The following is a 24,127-nucleotide window of genomic DNA, read 5'->3' as shown; positions in this document are numbered from 1 at the left end:
TAGCATCTTGTTGGGAAAACGTAATACCGCAAACTCTATCAAATCTATCCATGCCAAATTAGATAAGTCCACTGTTGTTACTCTTATGGTCTAAAAACCACTCTACTGAAAATTTTAGCCAAGTGCCAAAACTGCATTTAACAAGGAACTTCCTCTAGGGGCCCTCATTGAAATAGTCTGATTGTTGCTAAGGTACCACATAAAATGATTAATGGATTGAACAAAATATGATTTAAGAGGAAAGAAGAGTGAGGAGAAGAATACAACAATGCTTACTTCTATACAATGGGAGCAAGTTATATGATCCTTTTAACTTACATTAATGTAGTAGTGGAAAAGAGGCTAGAAAAAGATACATGTCTGAGGAAGGCTTAGGTTAGCTCTTTTTTAACAATTTACCTTTGTCAAAGTCTCATCATCGAGGTGGTTCTTCTGGATCACATGTTGAAGTGCAAAGTAAATCTTTTCCTGAAGCTTCTGGACCTTCCTTGGCTCTATTAACCAGGCTCGATCTAAGAAAAAGGAAGGCAAGAGCTAAGGACAGGTGTGGGGTATGCTCATGGATGAACTTGGTATACTACCAAGTGTTTACAGCAAATGTAATTCCTGTGGGGAAGGGAATCATAATGAAAAGATAGTTTCAGAAGCAAAGTTTTTAACCCATTAAAGGATCACTTGAGAGTTTAAATAAGACACACTGAGCATACAACAACAAAATATTTGCCGCGTATTTCTGTTTAAATCAATACGTTAGAGAAAGATGAGATAGAAATGAAACAAGGTCCAAGCATTTCATTATATTTTGCTGGTACATTCACTACTCTAACTTCATGTTGCCTAGGTAAAAAACATATATCATTTTAGTGTCTTAATACATAAATAATGAGCATATTGATCAAAACAGTCATCTCTTTGAAAACAATAGAATTATTGAAAAATTAAAACAAAATATATTTTGTCATTATTTACTAGGCTAACATTTTGAGACCATGTTTTATATTCTGTATTAAAAAAAAATGGCTTCCTTCAAAAGAATTTCTTTAATAATTCAAAAGAGTTATGAGCTGTTGCAATGTCTTGAAGTGCAAATTTCTTGTTTTTTAAAAATGTTCTGCTTTTAAATAACACAAAAGAGAAGATAATCTCAGAAAATTAACAATTACAGGTACAGTTGTTTGGGCTTATAGTGAGCTCAGATCCCAAGTGAAGGAGATCTTTCATAAGATATTCTGTCAAGTCACAGCTTCTGGAAATAATCATACATGAAGCATAGAAGCAGACCCCAAGACAATCTCCGAAACATAATAGTGTTTATAGCACTGCCAAATTGTCTGTGTTCCCATTCTGCAAACTTATTTCCCTATTTCTCACAGTCAGACTGATTCTTAGACATAGATTTTAGGTTTGCAAAAGGAAATACAAAGTTATGTTTTGCCATGGGGCTTGAATCTTAATGTACACATTGAAAGGTGTGGGAAAATCCCTTTCATTTCCAGTGCTCTTTTCCCTACCTCCCCGAGTTATTAAAATTATCCATAGAAATAATTTAAGCTGAGAGACTGAAGAGTATTTCAGTGCTGAAGAATCAGGATTCTGCCATTTGTCTGACTGCAGAGATGCCTCTATGGAAAATGTTCATCAACAACTTCTCTGAAAAGAGATAAATCCAAGCCTCTAGAGACTTAGCAGGTAATCAGACAAAGAAAACAATATTTTTACATAGCTTAAAGAATCATGATCTTGGAAGGTAACCAATGGATCCTATACTGACAGTGGCCACAGAAACAGAATTAGCTGAGAGCGCACACAGTACTGACACAAATAAGCTCACAATAATATTTAGCTTGACAGGCTAAGTGTCAAATTTTATGTTCTTGAAAAACATGCCTTTCAGTAGTATTAAATCAACATCTAATATGTGGCAGGCTGAAGCTAGAAAGATTTATCACAGAGAACAGTCCTTAAAGATTTATCTTTCTGCCACAAAGATGAGCTTAAAAATAGACTGAGGCTGTGGGAGCACAGGTTTTATCGCTTGCCTGTCATGGAGTATGCTGTATATAATACAAGAGTTCTTGAAATCACAGTGTGGGCTAGATGAAACTTTTACTATGAATATTAAGTCTGTCTCCCAAAATGTAGTTCCTACCACTTGATCACCATCTGAAAATTTGTTTGGACTTTCCACATACCTTTAATTATATTCACAAAACAGCAGGAAAAAGTCAATAGATCAGTGGCTACCCATACAGGATTTGAAAACTTGTTCAGCTCTACTATTTTCCTTTAGGTTTTGACTCTTCTATCTTGGAAGAGTGCACTAGCCACTAGGCAAGAAAAGAGTGTAGAAAAAGGTAAAAAATATAAGGAAAGATATTCAGCAAGATTTTCAGAAAAGATACTCGCAAGGTTAATGTCTTACCACCCATTTCCAACATGTATGCAAGTGAAGAGCCATTCCACATCATTAAGCTTCGAATCAGAAATAAAGTGAAAGAATCACCTCTGAAAACCTTAAAGTACAAAATCTGGATTTGTACAATTAGTCAGATGGAAAATGGGCCTCAAGCTTGGTTTCAGAACTTAAACTATTGTGTTAATAGATGTTCTTAGGTCAGCCCACTCCTGCAGATATTGCTCTGTTCCCTGTAAATGTTGAGATTAAGGGCACAATAATCACCTTTCAGTGCAGTGGCTTCTGTAGAAGAAAAGCATGAATACGAGTGCTTCCCAAAGAGAGTGGCTATGTCCCTAAATTAGTGAGCGGAAGAACAGATGCAGTTTATTCTCAGAACCAGTGCTTCCTTTTTTCAATTTTATGTATGTTCACAAGATGAAACACTTTACTGTGAAGAAACCAGAACATCTAGTGCAGAAGGAAACTGATTATTTCTCTATTAATTTTTTATTATTTTTGAAAGGAAATAAATGACAGCTTTTAATGTCATTACAATTTGCACTGCCTTCCCTTGCCATAGACAGACTTAGCCCAGCTGAGATGGGGTTTATTTGCGTGACACAAATAGACATTTTTTTAATGGAAGATAGGTTGCCTTCTTTCAAGGTTATGATTCTTCAGCCCGTCCTGTCTTACTGCTTCTCCCACGTCTAATGATACTCATGCTTGCAGACTACAGGAAGAAGCAGTCAGCATACATTAAACAGTTTCACAGTTGGTTTTTGGCTAAAGGAATTAGATATATTCAGAGTGTCCTCTTGCTAGCAAGTAGGCAAAAAACAATTTGGGCATGAAAGAAAGACATTAGACATTGAAGTATTTCCTCTAGTATCACCAGCTTTAACTTTCAAGCTAAATAATGGTGAAAAAACTTGGGATTACTTCTGTGCATCTTAGCAGATTTTACTATTCAAGAGATACCCAGCTTTGAAGTGCCGCTGAGGTAAATCATGACTGAAATGTATTACTAGAGTTAGTGGAGAAGGTTTTACAACACATGCTTGCAATACAGCTGGCTCAAAACCAGTGCTGAGTTTCTGGCTTTTTCAAGCACTTAGTACAGCTGCAGATGTGCGAGAGATTCTGTTGCTTTGCTGAAAGACGCATGAAGAACTGCAAAGCTCAGAACTTCTATCAATTGTCTACCTGTAGCTAAGTGCACTTCATTAATGACTTGATCAAAAATCCATTAAAGCAATCCATTAAAATCAATAGGAAACTTTTCATTACTTAAATGTCCAAGTCTAAGGTATAGGACACTCCGAGATGATGGAATATTTCTGTCACCAGATTTTGTTAAGTTGGGCTATAACTTGTTTTTGTTGCCTAGATTACCTGGGTGACAGAAATATTACTTCTTTTTAGTTTCACATATCTGAATCACATATCTGAATATTTTTCTTTCTCCCTACAGATGAGATGTCTTAATCTGAAATGAAGTGCATATAAGCCAGCACTGAAACCATTTTACTGCTTCTGTCTCTTCAGGAAACACCTAGATGTTAAAAAGAGAAAAACATAAATCTTCTTGTAAGGATTCTATCACTCTTCATTTTCTGTTGCTTGGTTCTTAGCATGTTACTCAAGAACTTCACAGTCTAGATTGCCCCAGAATTCCCAAGTTGTCTTTAGCTTTGCATGGAGTCAGACTGTTAACGGGTCACTAATGCCAAACATGTACAGATGCTGTACATCTCCATCATGGTTTGGTCTTTTCTGTGGAGAAAAGAGCTGGTTGAGAGGAACCTGTCAGGGCACTCTGAATTCCCTGTCTCAGGAGAAATCAGGCATCCTGGGAGGTGTTTCACAGGCAGTTTTCACTTCTGTGCACAAATGGGTTGTGGCTGAGGAACATATGTGGCAATGGAAGCACTCTGCAGGGCACTCTGGAGCACCCAATCTCATTCTATATGTAGGCACTGGCAAGAACAATTCAGAGGGAAATTAGGAGTAAAGTTCTTTCTGGAGGTGTCATTAATGATGAGAACAAACATGTGAACACCATCTGTGCTAGTCTAATTCTGCCTAATGTAATCTCCTCCACAGATGTATGAGAGGGCAAAGTGACCTAGAAGAAGTCTTTAGTGGAACAGACTGGAAAAATAATTAATGGTGGGATTTTTTGTAAAGACCTTTGAAAAGGTTACTCTCAGTGGGAGCTGGAGGCCTACTTTCCCTGACTCAATTTTAAAATCTCATACTAAACTCTAAGACTGCTTATGTGGAGCTGTGGTATGTGAATACTTGGAGAAGAACATTTTGCCTCTGAAATTACTACCTCTAAAATGGAGTTAAATTCAGACAGAACTTCATGGAGATTTTTACTGCTCATGTTTTTATTGACACAGAAGAATCCATTCATAGCTGAATACTCCCTAACCCACTTGGGGCTATGAGTTTTGAGCTCACTGAGGATCCAAGTAGGAACATGCATCACCTTGAGCAACATATTTTCTCTGTGTTTTGAAGCAACGCCAGCAGGCACTGCTTGTCTGCATGAACCTGCTCCATGGCTATTACCCTCACTCTCAGCACTTATTTCTCTCTCATTTTCCAATCTGTCTTTTTCTTGCATCATGAAATAGTGCACAGACACTATGGTCCTTGACTGAAACATAACATGTCTGTAGGTTAAGTTCAGGCAGACTATTCAGGTAGACAATATTATTCTTGTTTTTTAATATATAATTGGCATGTTACATATTTTGCCTCTCTGTAAACTTCTGTGACGGGATCACCACACTTTGGATCTATTTCTAATATGTGTAACTGCTGAAATTCTAACAAAAAGAGCTGGAAACTCTTTTTTGAGTAATGCAGGTATTCTTCCATTGCTTATCACACTTCTTAATACATATGTCCATTGCTTATTCCAGCGTAAAGCATTATTTAAGTAGGTAGATTGGAACAAATACCTGGTGATATCAGAACAGCAGATGAAAACAAGGCAATCTCCTCCTCAGTCAGCTGTAAGGAACATAAATTCTTAGCAAAGTCAAATGCTTCATTCACCAGATCATCAGAACCTAAGGACCATAGAGAACAAAGTCAAAATTAGAAATTTATTAGCTCTCCGACCTGGCTTGAAAAGTGGAAAAATGGACTGTTTTGTACAAAAAAAAAAAAAAAAGAAAAAAAAAAGAAAAAAGAACAAATGAGTAAATGTATGTGTTCTTAAAACGTGTGTCTATCAGCTATTAAAATTCCATTTGCTCTAAAGATCAACTATTTCATGTATCACTAGATCATGCAATGGAACACAAAAAATTATCAAGACTTGTACAAAAAGCACACAGAGATTTAGAAAGGGGTTCTCTTTTCCCAGTGTGAAAAGAAATGTTATTTATAAGTAAGTATTAAAGCTAAGAAGGAAGAGTAACTAGTTCTAATTAACTTTCACATATGGAAGTATGTGTACTGTTATTAATTAACAGTATACATATTCTAGAAAATATTTGAAAAGGACCAAAATACATCCAATAATACACAAAAACACTTTTTATTCATGCAAGGTAGTGTAATGTTTTTTCTTATTCAAGAAAAAAATATATCTGTATGGTAAATTTTTGCAGTAAATTACTGTCCTTGAATTTGATTCTGCTTGCATCATGCTATATTTGCCAATAATGTACTGTTTCCATGGATTGCCAAAACACACTCATTTAGCCATTTCAGATAGCACCTTATATCATGCTCAGAAATGAAGCTATTGTTTCAACACACAAATCCAAATGAGCTTAAAAGTTTTAGGCTAAACAGCATATTTATTAAGTTCCTTCATATATTTTGTCATAGTTCGTCATTTTAGATCCTCTTTACTGGAATGAAATGGCTTTTTGAAGGACACAATTAGTGGGACTAATTTGATATGTCAAGTAAAACTAACCTGTGGTGATAAACCACTTAGCTTCTATCATAAACTGTGTTTTAATCAAAGCTTTAGATGGCAGAGTAAAAAACCGGATAAAATCCTCATAGTGCTCTTTTTCTTTCGAGAAAAACACCTACTATTACTAGCAGCCACTGGAGCCACTTTTCCATTTCCAGTTTAGAGATTCGGAGGTTTTGGTTTCAATATTTACTGAGGGATTTAAATGCACACCAGTGCACTTAAACAGAAGGATACATTTTAGCAGAAGGATAATTGGACATTATTTGGACCAACATTTATAGAAAGGATTGAAAAGAAAAAGACCAACATACCCAAGGCTTTGAACATCTGCATCCCTCCATACTTTCCTTCAAACAGAACAGTATTGTTGAGTGGGTTGAAGGCACGGCACATTCTCACCAAAACCACTTCCAAGCAGCCTACAGGAGAGAAAAAAGAGCAAAAGTGCCACACATTATTACAGGCCCAGGCTTTCTGGAGCCATCAAGATGATCTCTCACTGAATATGGGAAACAATACATCTCTTTGATTTAGGTAGAGAAAATGAGTATTTTCTTGTCCAGACAATCTTTTCCTAGGCTTATTTTCTTCAGTGCAGCAAATTGACACTGTAGACTTAATCTGAATTTAGACATGAGCAGATAATGTTAATTTAAAATCCTTTTTTCTGCAAACTTTTGTTTCCATTATATTTCTTTCAGGTTGAGGAAGATCCAAAGGAACAGATCTTATTTTATTTTAAGTTTTTTTTATTTTTTAATTTTTTCTTTATTCTTCCTATAAAATTTACAGAATTTACTGTTTGGGGAAAATGAAGAAAAAATAATTTTAAGCAATCTCTAACTAAATCTGAATTTTCTATAAGAGAAACTCTGACTTTGAGAATTCTCTTGCAGATATGTTTCTGAATGAAAAGTCCAGATTTTCTAACTTCTGCTGAGCATTAACTGCAAAACAGAAAATAGAACCAAAAATATTTACACATGCTGAAGCTAAACAGAGTTGTCCAATAGCACAGTCAAATACAACTATATTTTTTGTTTAAGGAGCAACTGTGTTGGTACTTTTGCTAGTCGAAGGAAGTAATATGGGATGCATTAGCATTTGCAGAAGACTTAAAGATAGTAAAGTAAAATGTTATCCTTTGACTCTCTGCCTACATACTCCTGAGTTGTCTGCATCCCTTGCCCTTTGCGGCTCTGCTGCCTCAATTCAGTCCCACTCTAAGCCACAGACCACTGTGTACAGAGCAAGGAATGCAACAGCTTTCAAATGAAATGAACAGTTCCCTCTTGAAACAGGAAGTACTTCTTATGTTTTAATGAGTCACCTCACACTGCATCACACCTTTTACACATGGAGAGAGAGAGAACTTATATGACAGGGTGAATGCAGTTAATTACCAGCAATGGCTCACTTGGTCATGCCATTTAGTCTTATTGAGTTTAGCAGTTATTGCATAGTCACGGTAAATTTTGTCATGCTTCCTATGGACGACAGAAACTACCGTGTCCCATGTCAGCAAAGGAAACCCTTTTCCACCTTCCCCTTGAACACACATACACACACACACCCAGGCACGCACGGAGAGCATGGCTACAGCACGCTGTTGTAATCCGCTCTCATTTAGTCCAAAACCAACTGGCGCCAGCATGGATTTTCCCTCCTGTGCACTGGCTGGAGGGTATCTCTGTAGTCTCATTAAAAAGATTAGAGATGACCACAGAAGCATTCACTAATGACAAGTGGGGATTTAGAGGGTGGCAGATGACTAATTCGACCTGTGCAATTCACAGGATCTTTCCACTACATGTCAGATTGGGGACTACAGTTGCTGCAATGACTCTCTGTGTGTATGTTTAATAACCACAAGTGACTGTGGAGAGAAGGGGATCAGAAAACAGTAACATGATTAATGGGGAAAACTACAGAAGTGTTAGTGCAGCTAATGAAACAGACTGAAAAATAACATTCTGTCAAAACAAAAATGACCCAAAGAACGGGACAGCTGAGCATGTTTCTACAGCACTGGGAGCTAAACCAGTCTCAAGCATTTGGTGTTTACCCACCTGACTTAAGAAGGAGAATTTGGTCATTCTGGCAGAGCTCCATGAAACCTGTTATCCGCTTTGCAAACTCCACCACATACTGGATAGCATGAGTGATTTGAATGGCACACTGCTGCCAAAGGGCTTCTCTGGTCTTCCAGGAAAACAAGAGTGAAGAGCAAAACAATAAGCGAGTGAGTTCATCCATGTGCTAAGAACTTCAGTTAGCCTTGCAGGAAGGCACAGTCCTCTGACTAACTCACCCCTTCACCCCCCACCAGTGGCATCTCTGTTTTTCAAGATGCCTGACAACGTTCACGAGAAGGCTGTTTTAACAGGTTTATTGCCTCAGTGGTCCAAACTGTGGCATTACCTCTTCATAGGGGAAGAATACATCAACCAGTGTTAAAATGTGATTTTAGCATTGACTTTTGCGCATGAGAGAGAGAGACAGCAGAACTAACAATGTAAACAACTCAGTGCACTTTTAGGGAGAAAGTGGCACAGTGTTACTGAGTCATCTAAGAGAATATTTTTACTTGTTTGAAACTTTAAAAAATAATTGAAGTATAATAACTGTCTGAATAATGACTACAGGAAATTTTGATCTCATTGATAACTATTGTCTTCGAGCATGCAGGTGTGCAAATGCAAACTGGTGCCTTGGATCAGTTGCAGTAACTGCAAGCTGCAGTATGTTTTCACTTCTGCTCGTACTTAGCTTTCCTAGAACAAGCAGGAGTCTCTTCAGTCTCTTGAATGATCAGATAATCTCTCAACAGATATCTGACTGTAGAATCAATGCTAGTGATGGAGGCACATCTTGATTTCTGTTGACTGGGCTACATTTGAAGAGTGTCGATAAGAAATATTCTATATGTGACCTGAGAATTACAAAGTAGAACAAAAATTTGTGGTATTGAGACCATTTTTCCAGTCACTTTTGAAAAACCTCACTTTGAGTACTTTAAATTTATCATTATTTACTGTTTATGGGTGATATTTGGCTTGCTCACAGTGAAAAAATCTGTTACTCACATAGAAAAGGAATATGCTTCTAACAGCTTTCAAAATGATAAGGTAACAAAGGTTTTTTTTATAATAATTTTTTGAAAAGCCTTACAACAGAAAAGATCCAATTCCCATCACATTAAAATCAACAGAATTTCGGTATAAGAGTTATACCTGCAAGCAATGTGTAGAAACTGGATTCTATGATCATGTTTTGACATTAACAAATATCCCAACATGGTGAAAAGCTATTTCTTCTTGTTATGAAATATCACTCCTTTGCTTTCAGTGACCAGGGTCCTCTAAGATGCTTAAAAGAATACTTTAACCAGCTTGTCCTTGTCAAATAATTCACGGTTAACGATTTCAAACCATAGGGAGCAGAACAAGTGTATTACAGGATTGTACCTTGCTCTGGTAAACCTTAATTTCTTCATACGTGTGGGTTTGCCATGCTAGCTGGTGTAGCTCCTCCATTGTATATTGGCATGTCTCCAAGTGAGATTTAATGATATTCTGTGCAATTCGATCTGAGGAGAAAGATGAGCTCATGTGAGACATTTTGGTGAACAGTAATTTGCAATAGCAAAATGCTGAAAACATTAAAATTGGAAAAGATTTTTTTTTTTAACCTTCCCTTCTAGTTATACTTCTCCCTCTCTCTCCTTCCCTCCCTCCTTTATCTCTCTCTCACAGATCTGAAATTGTCTTTTGTATGTGTCAGTATCAAATACAAAGCCAAAGAATGCTTGACAAACAACAGATCTGTACATGAAAGTAACAACGAATCTGATGAAACTATTTACATTCTTTCATTCTGGAAGTGATTTAAAAAGCAATAATAATTATTTTAAATGTGTTCAAATAATTATTTTTTGGACATCCTGATTACTTGAACACTTTTGTCTATTCCAAGATTATGCAGCTTCCCACACGTGGCTGCTCAGTCCTGATGCGGGCATTTGCATTACCTTGGTGTGACTTAAATCAAAGAAGCAGGAAACTGATCCAGTTTTTCTCCAGTTAGGTTTTACCTGATCAATTTCTGAATCATTTCAGTGATCTCTAGCACAGAGACCGGAGCTAGCAAGATGTGAAAGCTGCAAGTAGGTAGCCTAGGTTTTAGAGGACAGAGGAACAGCTCTCACACTAGTGACAACGCATGATTAAGTTAAAGTTATTCTGAAAACGCAGCTTTGCATACTATTGCAGAACAAGCAGTGTGGAATGCAAGAGGAAAAGTAAGCATTGCGCGCTGACTGGAGATCTCCTTGAGACTAACAGTAAACTTCTCAGGGAAGTATTGAAAAAAGATATTTTCTCCATAAGCCACTTGAGTGGATTAAAGATTTTCACAAAAAAAAAAAAAAAAAAATTCTAATATCAATTCATTAGCACTGGAAGTAAGTTGAAATGTCTTGATTTGAAATGTGATGATTTCTTAACTTGCAGCTTTGAGACCTATACGTCTAAGTGGACAGCAGAACTGAACTGAAACACTTATGGCAGAATGTGTACTTATCAGAACACATATTCTTCGAAAAAGGAGAGGGCTCTAGTAATGCATTAGCTGAGCCTGAGTACAGGAAATATAAAGAACTAGGAATGTCATCATTTACTCATCCACATCCTCAACAGTTTTCTTACAATGGGTTGATCTGGTTCTTTGGAGTCCCAAATATGAATCTTGCTTTGGCCAAATGTTATCTGAGTTTGAAAGCACCAGCAAGAATGAAAGCTGAAAAATGAACGTAAACATATCTGTTGCCTGCAATTACTGCTAAAGGAGTATGACTTAAAGGAAAAATGTTTGTACTAATGTCACAGTTAATAAACTGAGACTGAGTGGAGGGATTTTGAAGAAAGCGCAAAAGAATTCCAGGTATTTGTACAAATGAGAATATCTTCTCTATTCAGTCTTTACAGGCACTTTTTACAGGTTAACAGTGCTCTTAGGTTTCCTGTGAAAGAACTGACTCAGGAGTAAAGACAGCTAAAAGTGTGTATTAGTGATTACAGAAATCTACCCAACATTCTACTGTGGAATAATGGATGCCAGTCCTACCTCATGATGTTAAGATACTGTATTTTGTAATTAAAACATTACAGACAAATGTGCATGTTGGAATAAAGACATGATAAATTTTAAACTACTTTTTTTAAGGATGAATAAAAGTTAATTAAATAAATACTAGTTAATAAGCCCTGTTTTGTAAACATATTTCAGACTTCCACCCACATATTGATATATTTAAAACAGTTTTAATAAAATTAATTTTCTGAAAATATCATAAACTATAGTAAATCTGACTGTAAAAAGCACAGGTTTTTAAAGTTCTGTTCCTGGATTTAAGTAGAAGAAACTTAATTATAACTGGAGGAACATTTAAGCCTTTTATCTAAAACACCACTGTAAGACATCAGGTTTGAACTACTATTGCATTTCCCTTTATGAATGGTGAAGTATTTTGCTCACTCCAGCCACTGGCTGGTCTCTGTTGTGATTCCTAGCCTAGCTCCACAAGCCACACAATTTGTTACACAAAGACGGAACTATTCACGTTTTTGACATAAGTAATATATAAATCAGATACTTTAATATTACTGCATAGCCAGATCAGATGAGGCTGGCCACACTGTTTGCCTGATGCAAACAATCTGAAGATAAGACCTTTTTATTTCACTGACCTGGTGTCAAAAATATTTGATCAGCAGTTCTATTTTACATTACTGTATGTATTCTGTTCTGTTGTTTTTCCTACCATCTACTTCTTCAACTTAGGATCAAAGACCTGAGTGACAATTCATGAATCTTCAAGGTTTTGTGGGGATAGTATTTTAGCTCTATACACCTTTTCTTTATGTGCTTATGCTTGTATTGAGCTGATGATAAAAATCATTTAGACATGAAAAGGCCTCAGGCAATTCCAGCAAGCAACGTCTCCAAATGCTGACATCCAAAGAGGAACCAGGTGCTAGAAAGACTTGCAAATCTTGAGCCGTAGGCTTGGCAAGGCTGAGTATGTGATGGAAAGGGTACACTGGGTCTCAGGGGTGGAGGATACTGCTTATTTTGTGTAAGGAGGCTGCCTGCTTACACTCTGAACTGTAGCCCCCTGGATGGTGCCTGATGCACATATAGCATATATGGGATGTGCAGTGCTGACATGTTGCAAGAAATAAAAGGAAAAGCTTATTTTGGCTTTGCAGAGGCTTCAGCAAGCAAAGATCCAGTGCAGACAGAACAAAGAATGTAATTCTCAAAGGGATTTCAAGGAGCATAGTCTACTGTTATGCCATTTGTAGATTTTAGCTCTTTTCACACGCATAGTTGGAAACTACACACATCACTGAAAATTCCATTCAGAAAGAAGCTCCTAAACAATTGGGGATAATGTATAGACATCCAATCTAAATCTATTCTGATGGACGGCAACTGATACTGTGCAGAATACAAAATACAACACATTTCTGGGAGAGCTAGCAGCTCTAAAGCATTGCTGGCAGCTGTGTTCAATCAAAGAATGGGACAATGAGGGAGGAAAGCAACTTAGTTCGGTGGGAGGAGCTGTGCCTCTCCTGTTCCGCAAGCTAGAAGACTCCACTACAGTCATTCTGCACATCAGGTCTTGACTTAAAGTCATTTTCATTTTCATTTTCATTTTCATTTTCATTTTCATTTTCATTTTCATTTTCACTTCATTTCTCCATCTTAAGACAGAGATTTCAAGGGTCCCTGGACACTAGGAAACTGCAGAGATGTATCTCTAGCTAGAAATCCTGTTTGGATGGGCTGCAAAGGATTAGAAAGACAGTATCAGTCATGTGATCTCACGTATTTTCCATTGAAATGTTGTCAATGTCCATCCATCTTACATAAGTTACATTGGATTTGCAGCTTTCACTGTATGAAAAAACAAACTAAAGAAATGTTGCTATTAAGAGTGAGAATAAAATTTTGCAAAAGTTTCCTCTACATGGAGCAAGTTTTTGGTAAAAATTAATTCAACGAAAAGGAATTAATGAGACTGTGTGAAAACATATAATCAGAACTAATAATCACAACTGTAAACTGTATGATTTTAAAACTTTTCTGCCATTGTCTGGGTTTATTATATCAGAATTATGTATGCAATGGGATCAGCTAATACTGCATAACATCATGGGGAATCTGAAAAAGCACTGAATATCCTGACAGATTGACTCTAGCTGGGAAACATGACCAGTGGCTGAACTCCAGTATGCACTGTGATGCAGTAACATTTCCATTAAATAATTTAGTTCCAAATTTGAAGTGTCTTTCTTCCTTCCTTTCTTCCTTCCTTTCTTCCTTCCTTTCTACCTTCCTTCCTTCTTTCCTTCCTTCCTTCCTTCCTTCCTTCCTTCCTTCCTGCCTTCCTGATATTTTTGGTGGAAAACAGACTAGTTTTAAACAAATGCTCTAATTCATTAAAACAAAACAAAACAAAACAAAACAAAACAAAAAACCCAAAACATCTCTAACAGGAAGTTTTGCTTCCAGAGAGGCACACTTGAAATGAAAAAGGCACACTAGAAACAACATCAATCAAGGAAATATTTAATGGCTTTAGAAATATGAGGCCTTGAAAAATCAGAAATACTCAGAGAAGATACATCTTGGAGTGATCATCATTTTTCATTTCTGGCCTGTACATGTCTTACTAGTTTTCTGCACAGACTCACTATCCTAGCTGTATTCATTCTTAGGGGTGACAAAGAAACCTAGATATTGTTGGTTTATAGTGCCTCTGAATTTCCTAAAAAAAGTAAAACACACCGAAACAGTCTGTGTGGTAAGCATCTGTTCTGAACACACAAAAATGATGAATATTAGAAGCGGTACCTTACAAGATCCGTGATGTTTAAAGAAAGCTGATTTTATTGTTTCATCCCTTGGATTACAGGAAAGTCTGCCAGTAGGACTGGTTTCCCAGCACAGATAAGAATGGGAGATTTAATATGTCCTGCTTTCACAGAAATCTCCATCACAACAGAAGAGACCAGAATTTAATTACAGCACACAGTTCAAATCCCCAGAGAGAGATGTCCCCACCAGAACTCGACTAAGCCCTGACAAAAGTGACGCAGAAGAAGGAAAATGTGCTTGAGAAAAATTGAAAAAACAGGTTCTTTATCAAATAAATAAGTGGACAGGCAGAGAGTCTGGGGCAGCTCAGGCCGTGACAGAGTGAGCTGCAGGGCATGGGAAAGCTGTGGACGTTCTCTCCTGCTGATGGAGCCCAGAAAGATGTTGAATTATTGGGCAGACAGTGGCATTCACTGAGAGATAGACTCCTACCATGAAGAAGACATCAGCCCTTTTATTCCTCAGATTTTTCTCATGTGACAAGATCTTGACAACAACAGCCTGTGTTTTTTAACAGCCCTGCTACGTCGTACCTCCACTACACACTTCTGCTGCCAAAGCTTGCTCCCGAAGCCTTGCCAAAGATTATAGTAAGAAAGATTGGAAGAAGACAACAGAAAGTGAGACAAATCAGAAAAAAAAAGGAAAACAAACCTGAAATTATAAAGAAAGGCTGAGAAGCTGTAGATTGAATAGTACTGCTATCCAGTTTGTTGGAGAAATGAGCAGCACCCAGTGAGACACCGAAACAGGGTTCAACAATGAATTAATGGGGACTTTGCAATGCAGCACTGTAAAATGTAATCAAATTTATAGTAGGAGATGTCCAGAAGAAGCTGAAAATCATACTTCAGGAAGCTGAAGGATTATCTGTCAAAAAGATTTGTTCCAATTCAGAGAACAATTGTGAGTTTCTTGAAAGAAATACTTTGTGTATGCATGTAATTCTATGGTTTGCGAAATGCAATCGGTCAGATAAAATGGTCTCAGAGCTTGTAACTAGAAGAAGCAACAAAAACATGAATGAAAGATGTACACATATACTGTGAGTAAAACAAAGGCTGTCCAACATGCAAGGGAGTCTGGTAATAAAACAAATGTCTACAGAATGTGCTCCTGGTTTTGCAGCATGGTGGAGGCAAATTTGGCTGTTAAAGCCCATACAACAAAGGGAGAAGAAAACCACACGATTCTGCAGTGCAGGCCAAGCAAAAGATCAGTAAGCCCTAACATCATTAGTGCAACAAATCTTTGGATGCTTACAGACATGTCACTTGCCATTCCGTCTTCCGGCCTCCCTTCTCCTCATGATTTGCTGGGTAAAAGGCACCTCGAGAGTGTACATGGGACCAGTCTGCAAAGGCCAGCAGGCTGCTGCCTTCTGGGACAGACGTGGGCCTGGCCATGGCTTCCGTCCTGCCCTTGTCTGTCTCTGTCACGTGTGGAGTAACCTCTTTACCAAAACTTGTCAAAACTTAGTTTTTGAGACAGCTCCTTCTTTTTTTTGAAGTTGCACAGTAGTTAAAGTATTGTGCTCTCCTGACAGAAAGATCAGACAGATAACAAGACTGAACAGCATATTCTATCAGCAGAATGGGCCCAAAGTGTATGTGGTAGGGGAAGAGCAACAGTGCTCAGACTGTACAGCATAAATGTAGCATAAAAGTGGCTCTACAACTTCTAGAACATCAAATGACCTTCTCTATTTCCATTTCTAGCTATTCCGCTGAGTTCTTCCTTCTTTCCTTGCATATAGAAATTCTTTATTTTAGATTTTAGTAGATGCCTCACAAAAGGTGCTCTGCAAAGGTTATGATAGCTCAAATATGCATTGCGCCAGTGGGTTAGGAGCCACTTAAATCCAGAGTATATACAGAAAACTGAACATTGCAACCTAGATAATATAAATCAGCCTAGCACAGATCTGCAGGGATCTATCGTCAGCTGATGAGTCAGCCTTGCCGTTTTCAGATATTTCCTCATAATATTTGGTTATACTCTACTGCAACACTGAGGAAAAACTCCAGCTTGGGGTCAAGTTCAGTGCTGGTGGGTACGAGTGTAATAACTCCAAAGACTGCACACAACATTCACCAGCTGTGAATTTGGCCTGCTAAGTGGAAATTATCCACAGGATTTGGCAGTGTCTGCTTCTACAAGCTCTTTAGTTCCTTCGTTTGCCACTCTTCTCTCATGAGAGATCCCAGTTTTTCTCACCGTTCCCTTCTTTTGCATTGGGAACTGAAGAACTTTGAAGTATGCCTCCTAAAACACTGATAATCATCCCCAATTAAAATGAATAATGAATTTTTAATTTGCCACTTACCCTTAGGATCCAATTGAGTAGCTAAGAGCTCATCTCAGCTTATATTCTAAGTTGAGCTCTCACAGGGCTCCACTTTGAATTAATGCTGCAAAACATCACAGCTTTGCCTGGCTGCTATAAGCATGCATACCAGTTCATAAAACTATCAAAACTCTAACTATACACTCTAAATAAAATTTATTTTACAATACTCAAAATAATGCTAGTCTAGTACTAAATCAACACTTTCCTGTGCTCTAATAAAAGAGAATCATGACTACTCAATATGATTTTTTTTGAACTAATTTCACTATGCAGATTCCTCAAAAAATTATTAGACAGTAGTAGAGGCAGCAATGCAGGCAATGAAGAAAAAATATGTCCTACAGTGACTGTCATGAATAATGGGTCCCCAATTCTCTTTTCTTTAAATGGTCTGACTGATTTTTTTTTTTTTTTTTTTTTTTTTTTCTGAAAACAAGCACAGTTTTTCCTTAAAGTGGTGGGGGGGAAAAAAAAAAAAAAAAAGAACTCCATATTTCATCTGTCCTGTTTTCTCAACATCATAATACAGAAAGGAATTTCTTTCCAAAAACCATTCTGAATGGACTGTCAATTCCCATAGCTCTCATTTTTTTAATAAATTTGTAACACCCTCAGTACGCAGCCTAGGAAGTTGATATGAAACATTAAAACTATCATAGGAGACTAAAAAAGCTTGAATAAGGTTCAGGAATAACCTTCTCTTGTGTTCAAATGCTTAGGGTCAGGCACAGACTGCACATTAGGGGAACATTATGTGTGTGAATTCCACATTTCCTCTCTCTCTCTTCAAATAAACCAGTGTTTTATTTGCCTTTCCAAAAAAAAAAAAAAAAAAAAAAAAAGCTAATCAATTACAAAACATGACAATAAAATTGAATAAACTCCTAGTCTAGAGGAACATGGAGGATGGACTAAGAATTCAGTTAAATCCTAGAGGATTTACAAATTCATAAATGTCTCCACTTAATAATACTTTTCCTGGGTTGTAGCCAATTTAGTGTAAAATGTATAGTTTGAACTAATTAGAAATCATTTAGCTGGCAGCAAAAGCACAAGCCAAGGCAATGGCTAGAGATTACAGGACATGGGCTCTATAGGCACAATATAATTATCACAAATTTGTTGAGCTGCTTCTTAGCTTCTTCAAGCACAGATTTCACAATTGTATTAAAACTGAAATTGTTAAACAATAAGAATATAGTTTCAGTCAATACATTTGGACGAACACTGTTAGTGTAGACAATGGTCACCATAAAATATGAAATATTCTATTTTTCTATTTTCTATGACTAGAAATATGCATGGAACTGTTTGAATGCTAAGACTCTGAAATTAGAGTTGGGAGAATTTGCTTTTTAATAGTCTTAAAATGTTGGGAGAGGCTAGGCAACCATTGGACTACTTTACTCAATGAAATATACGTATGTTCAGATTTTTATAAGGATTTTATATCATCTAGATAAAAACTGTTTACAGAGTAACGACAAAACATTCAACAGCAATTGTATTTTCCTGAAGACATTTGTATTGGATCAGGGTGGTGTCACCCTATAAGAATAAGAAAGTGAAGCTACCTGGTTATTGTAAGCAATTCTAGTAATTTCACTGATCAAGAAAAAAGAAATTCATGCAGTCACTAAAAGAAACACAAGACAGTGCTGCATACATTAATATCTTGCTTTAACTATTCCAATTTTTATGTAATTTTCATCTGCGCATTGTATTTTCCCACAAACACATGCATATTCTCCTCCCATGATTCACTCCAGTCTTTTCCCTATATGTTTCCAGTCTTATACAAAAATAGTGTTGTTGTTCTTTGAAGTGAAATATCAGAAATATATGGACTAAAAAAAGGCATTGCTCTCTACCGAGTTGGAAACAAAATCATAAACTGTGTAAAAGGCTTTCTTTACTGTAAAAGGGAAAATAGTGAAATGCGTGAGGTGGGCAATTAAATCTACCACACAGAAGGCATGTGGTGTGCGGAAGAGAAGTTATGGCAATAAGAGGTTATAGCTAAGATGCTGCATACACACTGGGATACCGGAAAAAAAAAAAGTTAAAGCCATGTTTTTATTGGCTTCCTTGTGGCTGAAAGTTAGAGAACGATTGAAAAATATTGTACAGGTTGACAAAGAAACACAGTATGGAACCCCAGATTAAGCTCTCAGAAAGCACAGAGTAAGCATACATACTGTCAGTATGACAGGATAAGAAAGCACTGTATGCAGAAACACTAAGGAGAAGGTAGCATTCAGGCTGGGATAAAGGGGTTGCTCAGATGAGGCAGTAAGCAACATAACACTAATAATTCAACACACATGGGTGAGATAGCATTCTACTTCTGTATACTGCAGTGATTCCTAAATCATCACTGCTTTGTCCTGCTGATTCTCATCTGCAGTGCTGTGTTTGCTGCCTCGCAGCCTTGCTAGACAAAGTCGATCACATGCCCCATACCCTCCGCACACTGGCACCTGTTCTTGCCTTTTCAAGAGTTTCTCATGGAAGGGCAGGTATAATTTCTTTTGCTACTGACATTACTGTATTGAAGCATCCGATAGGGAATATACTGAACAGTCATTCCTATACCTGACAGCACTGGCTCGCCTCAGTACTCATTATACCACTGGCTTTACGTTCATCTTTGTGTACAGTTTATAATATGATCAGATTCACAGTACAGTGCTATTTCTGAAAAGAATATCATGATGTATGGTAATATATGGGATGCATGATATGGTATTTTACATACTTTGACTGCTACAAATTGTTGCTTTCTAACTGTCTTTTGGATCCTCAATAAAATGAATACACTCTGTCAAGTTTGCTTATGTAAAAAAATGTCTTCTGAAAAAAGGAGGAATTTTATGTACTTACTTTAATGTATTTGAAATATTCCCACTTTAAATAAATATATTAATCACACTTTAGAAATATATCCAAAAAGCAAGAATAGAATAAATAAAATAAAGATCATAAAATGTTTCCTATGCTCAACCTCGGCCAAAAGATATCATATAAATTTACTAATTAAATATTTGATTCAGTGATTTATACTTTTCTAACAGCCATAACCACATGGACCTCATTGTCCTGGGTGCTGCAGAGAAAAACAGTCAGTTGAAATTTGCCATTTTTTGAAAAGCTGCATAATATACAAAAAAGAATTATTTTCCTCTCTGTGAAAAGAACTCCTAAATGCATTCCTACTTGCAACATTTATCACAGTAACCATAAAGGACAATACTTAAAATGACCTTTCCTGTAACATCTATACTGCAGAGTTTGTAGTGTGATCAAGCTCCATTGACTACTCCGGATAAAACTGATGAAGTTTTATTAGTTGGCTGGCATTTGACATATGAAATTATGTAATTGAAAAAAAAGTCAAATTCTGTTAAAAAATATCCAGAAAATGTAACAACTCGTAGGAAAACCCACTCTTCTTTTAGACTATCTATGGTATCTTCAAATAGTTTTAGATTAATTGCTAGATTGTAAAGAAATTAATAAATTTATTACATTTGATAATATATCAAATTTGATAAATTTGAACTAGACATAGTTAAGAAGGCACACTGCATCTTCCTTATTAGACTGCTGCAATTTGCACTGAATATAGTTGAGGAGAACTGCCAGAATCAATATGAGACCATCCAAAGTCCACTGTAGATACTGTGAGGCAGTGGATAGGCATTTGAAAATCACAGGGTGGAAAATCCGGTGCTTAAATACAGTAACTTCTAGAAAGCAGTCTTTATTTTCTAAATCTAAATCAAGAGTTATAACGCAAACTCTGCCCTCTCTAAGTCTTCTTAAGCCAGTAAGTGTAAAGCACACATTTAGTTAAGTATAGCAACATAATCATGCATTTATGAACATGTGGATTATTTAAACTGTTGGGTTGGGCAACATAAAGTCAGTAAAATCTGTATGTAAACCTGTAATTAGTCTGGTTCTGATCTGTAAATTTCCTTCAGTAAATACGTTTACAAATAAGGATTACTATTCTGGAGGTGAGGAAAAAAAATAGAAAATCATACAAAGTTACTAAAATTTTACATTTTTTCCAATGTTTCTGCCAAACTATACAGAAATTTTAGCAGCTAAATCTATTTCTAAAGAAGTGGTTAAAATCACAATGTGCAGTTATAAAAAATTGTCTTCACTTAAACATCAGCCCAGCTGGATTGTTTCAGCATTGTAATACTCTAATTTATTCCTCCACTTTTCTGTCCATTTTTGATGAAGTAGATATGTTTTCTAATCGAGCTAAGCTGTCAAATAAATTTTAAATCTTGCAATTCTCAGTTTTCTTCTTTAGTGTACAAAAAGGGGAATTAATAAATAAATTATTTATAAAAATAACAGAATAAGGATTCTAAGTTTTTATACATGAACTGAAATGAACACAGAACTGAAATATTAATTTATTCTGATTGTCACCTTTAAATAGGTAATGATGGTTAGAAATAGTGCCCTAAGGGTATCTCTGCAGAAAGCACATGCTACACATTTTTAATTCTTCACTAGATGGCAACATTGCTCTGCTGAAAAACAGCTGCAAGGCTTCTACTCTTGCTGTAAACATCTGCCCTGCGAAATTTGACTGTCAGCTTGGTAGAGAGGGTATTAAACTATGGCTTAGAAAAAGAGATGAGGAAATATTATAGTGGACTATGGTTACACAAGCATCATTTCTGTTTTACTGTGTGGTGAGCCATGGCCTTGAAGTTACAGACAAAAGGGAACATCAATGTAGCTGTTATTTATATCACCTTAGGTATGGGTTTTAAATATGAGTCAGCTGACCCCTACAATAACCTTTCAAATAACATCTAATGATGAAAGTATGTTCTGTAAGCTGTCCATTCATATTTGATTTAGCACAGAAAACAAGAACTGGAGGTATAGAGAAGGGAGTTAAAGAATCAAAAAAAGAACAAAATAACAACAACAACAACAAAAAAGAAAACCCAACATTATCACCCTTGGGGAAATGCTTTTGCAGCCATCCACAATAAGGCACAGGACACTTCTTAAGAGAGTCTAATGCTGGTTTGTATATTGCATATGACACATACATTGGTATGGGCATCTATTAACAATGTAGGCACAGAAAATTAAATCACTTTCTTCTAGATAATGGAAAGGTTACTATGTAAAGAATAAATGTGTGGGACCAGCTTGGAATTATACCATCAAAGGAGTTGAGAATATGTCCACATGAAGATCTTTAAAGGCAGAACCCTGAATAAAAATGCTAAGCTCATACTAGTATGCTATTGTGGCAATGGAAAATATTTACTAACTCTACAGTATAGAAAGTCGTGGACTATATGTCCTGAGATGAGTGCATGAAGCCAACTAAATTAAGGCTTACATGTGCACCAGGTGTTTTTTGCAGTTATTAAAGAGTCTTTTCTTTTACATATATTCTGAGTCAGCCTCTATAACATTTGCATATTTTACTAGCCAGTGTAAGGTTCAAGAAAGCTGTATGTAATATGGGTTTTGGCAAAAGGGGTAGGTGATACCTCCAGTTCCCACCATACAGATATAATAGTGGGCTAAATGTCCATGTTAAGATACAGACAGGGTCATGCTGGGAATAGGAAAGACGAAGCTTGAACCTATGAGCATTACTATTTAACTTCAGTTTTGGTAGATATTTAAGCTCTTCAAGCTACTGGGTACTTTTAAATACTGCTGATGTTGAGGAAATATCATGAAAATATAAATAAAAAATACTTTGTTTTGTGTAGTTACAGGAGCTCTGAATATATGACCTCCTGTACTCTCTGACACCTTATCAGCCACAGGAATACATACAGGCATAGGGCACACTTCAATTTGAACACGAATGGACCTTTAACCCATCTGTTTTATCCACAATGCTCACTACAAATTTTTTTCTAACTTTAAGAAATCATAGTCTGGTAATCTTAATGACAGCTAAGGCAGGGAAACCTTTCCATTAACTTCTGCAGACCAAGAACTGAGTCACACATTTTGTGAGAAGAACACGATGCTCAGTTCTATAGCAGATAATGTTATGCACATATATTGAAACAAGACGGTCTTTAATTTGACCAAGTCTAAAAATAAGCCTTTAATACCTGCTCATTTAAATTCACACTTGGGAGCAAATATTACCATTCCTCTGTGGGACTACCAGGGTCAGGAAACAGAGATCCATTTTCTCTTAAAGAGCTCCTGAGCAGAGTCTGACCTCTGCCGCTCTCTCTGTGAGGAGAAAGCTGTTCCATGTACAACAAAAATCCTTGCCTCTAACACACAAGCAGATTTGATGCCAGAGTTTGAGCTCCTCCCACAATAGGAGAAATTTCTGCCTTCTTCCAGACCTGCAGTTGGCCAGGGAGAAAAAGGACCATCCACTGTATGATTATTAGGCCTGTATGGATATTTACCAGCATCAAAGTGATTTCTTGGTGTTTTGAGTTTCTTTTTTTATCAGGAAATGGAATACTGACTGGGACTGAGTATAATTTTACCTAATGGGAAACATCTTATTTTTATCAATTTTTTCTCCATCACAGACTTTGGCAGTTACACGAAAAATTTGTTTTTGTATATGAAAGACTGCTTTTTCTTAGATTAGCCTTTTCTTCTACTCAAGACATTATCCATCCTGCTCTCCTGTGAACAGATAATGTGCATTTATATCGTGGAATATTCAGGATTGAAGGAATATAATAGGTTCTTAGGTTTGAAGAAACCCTATATAACTTTAACTAGTCAGCACCTCATTCTCTAACACCCATTTATTGGTACTGTATTTAGTAAGTAAGCATGCAAAGCAGGATGATGTCTATTTTGCCATGACATTCTGATTATGTGTTGAAATATCTCCTGAAAGTTTTGAACCTCAAAATTGTTAAGAGCAATTTCCATTTATACTACTAAGTCTACTAAAGATCAAGAGTCTTTTACAGTTAAATGAATGCATTTAATAGTTAAAGATCAAATTATGTCTGATAAGTTTAAATTATTTGGGGGAGGATTCAAAAATTAAAATGCAAAGAAAAGAAAGTAAGTGTTATGTAAATCATTTGGTAGAGTATCTGTTGTGGTTTAAGTCAGAAGGTGGCTGAGCACCACACAGTTGTTCACTCACTCCCCTCTTCCCAGTGCGATGGGAGAGAGAATTGAAAAATGCCAAGGGGAACTAGTGGGTTGATAAGAAATTATTCAGTAATACAGAGGAAAGGAAAAGGATAATAATTATTATGACAAATATATATATATATAAAAATATGGAACAAGGAATGCAGAAGTAATTGAACAACACCCTCTGCATGATGCCTAGATAGCCTCTGAGCAGCAGAAGAGAGCCAGATGCACTCCCACCTCTTTCAGAACTCCTTCCACTTGATGTCATATGGTGTGGGATATCCCTTTGGCCAGTTTGAGTCAGCTGTCCTAATTCTGTTCCTCACTGCTAGTTGGGCCC

General features: G+C 36.6%; 1 protein-coding gene across 1 annotated transcript in view; it reads right to left on the bottom strand.

Moving 5' to 3' along the window:
• The window catches only part of RORB (RAR related orphan receptor B), a 143,107-nt gene that overhangs the window by 10,017 nt on the left and 108,963 nt on the right, over nt 1-24,127 (bottom strand). Inside the window, exons 5-9 of the mRNA XM_085213538.1 lie at nt 9,818-9,939; nt 8,420-8,552; nt 6,662-6,769; nt 5,374-5,484; nt 400-512 (exon numbers count right to left, since the gene is read on the bottom strand). Coding sequence (XP_085069664.1) covers nt 400-512; nt 5,374-5,484; nt 6,662-6,769; nt 8,420-8,552; nt 9,818-9,939 — 587 coding nt within the window. The remainder of the gene's footprint in view (nt 1-399; nt 513-5,373; nt 5,485-6,661; nt 6,770-8,419; nt 8,553-9,817; nt 9,940-24,127) is intronic.

This window comes from Meleagris gallopavo, chromosome Z, assembly GCF_905368555.1.
Source record: "Meleagris gallopavo chromosome Z, MGAL_WU_HG_1.1, whole genome shotgun sequence".
In the NCBI taxonomy this organism is placed as follows: Eukaryota; Metazoa; Chordata; class Aves; order Galliformes; family Phasianidae; genus Meleagris; species Meleagris gallopavo.
The sequence above is the reverse complement of the archived record's forward strand: the minus strand, read 5'-3'. Positions and strand labels throughout refer to the sequence as shown.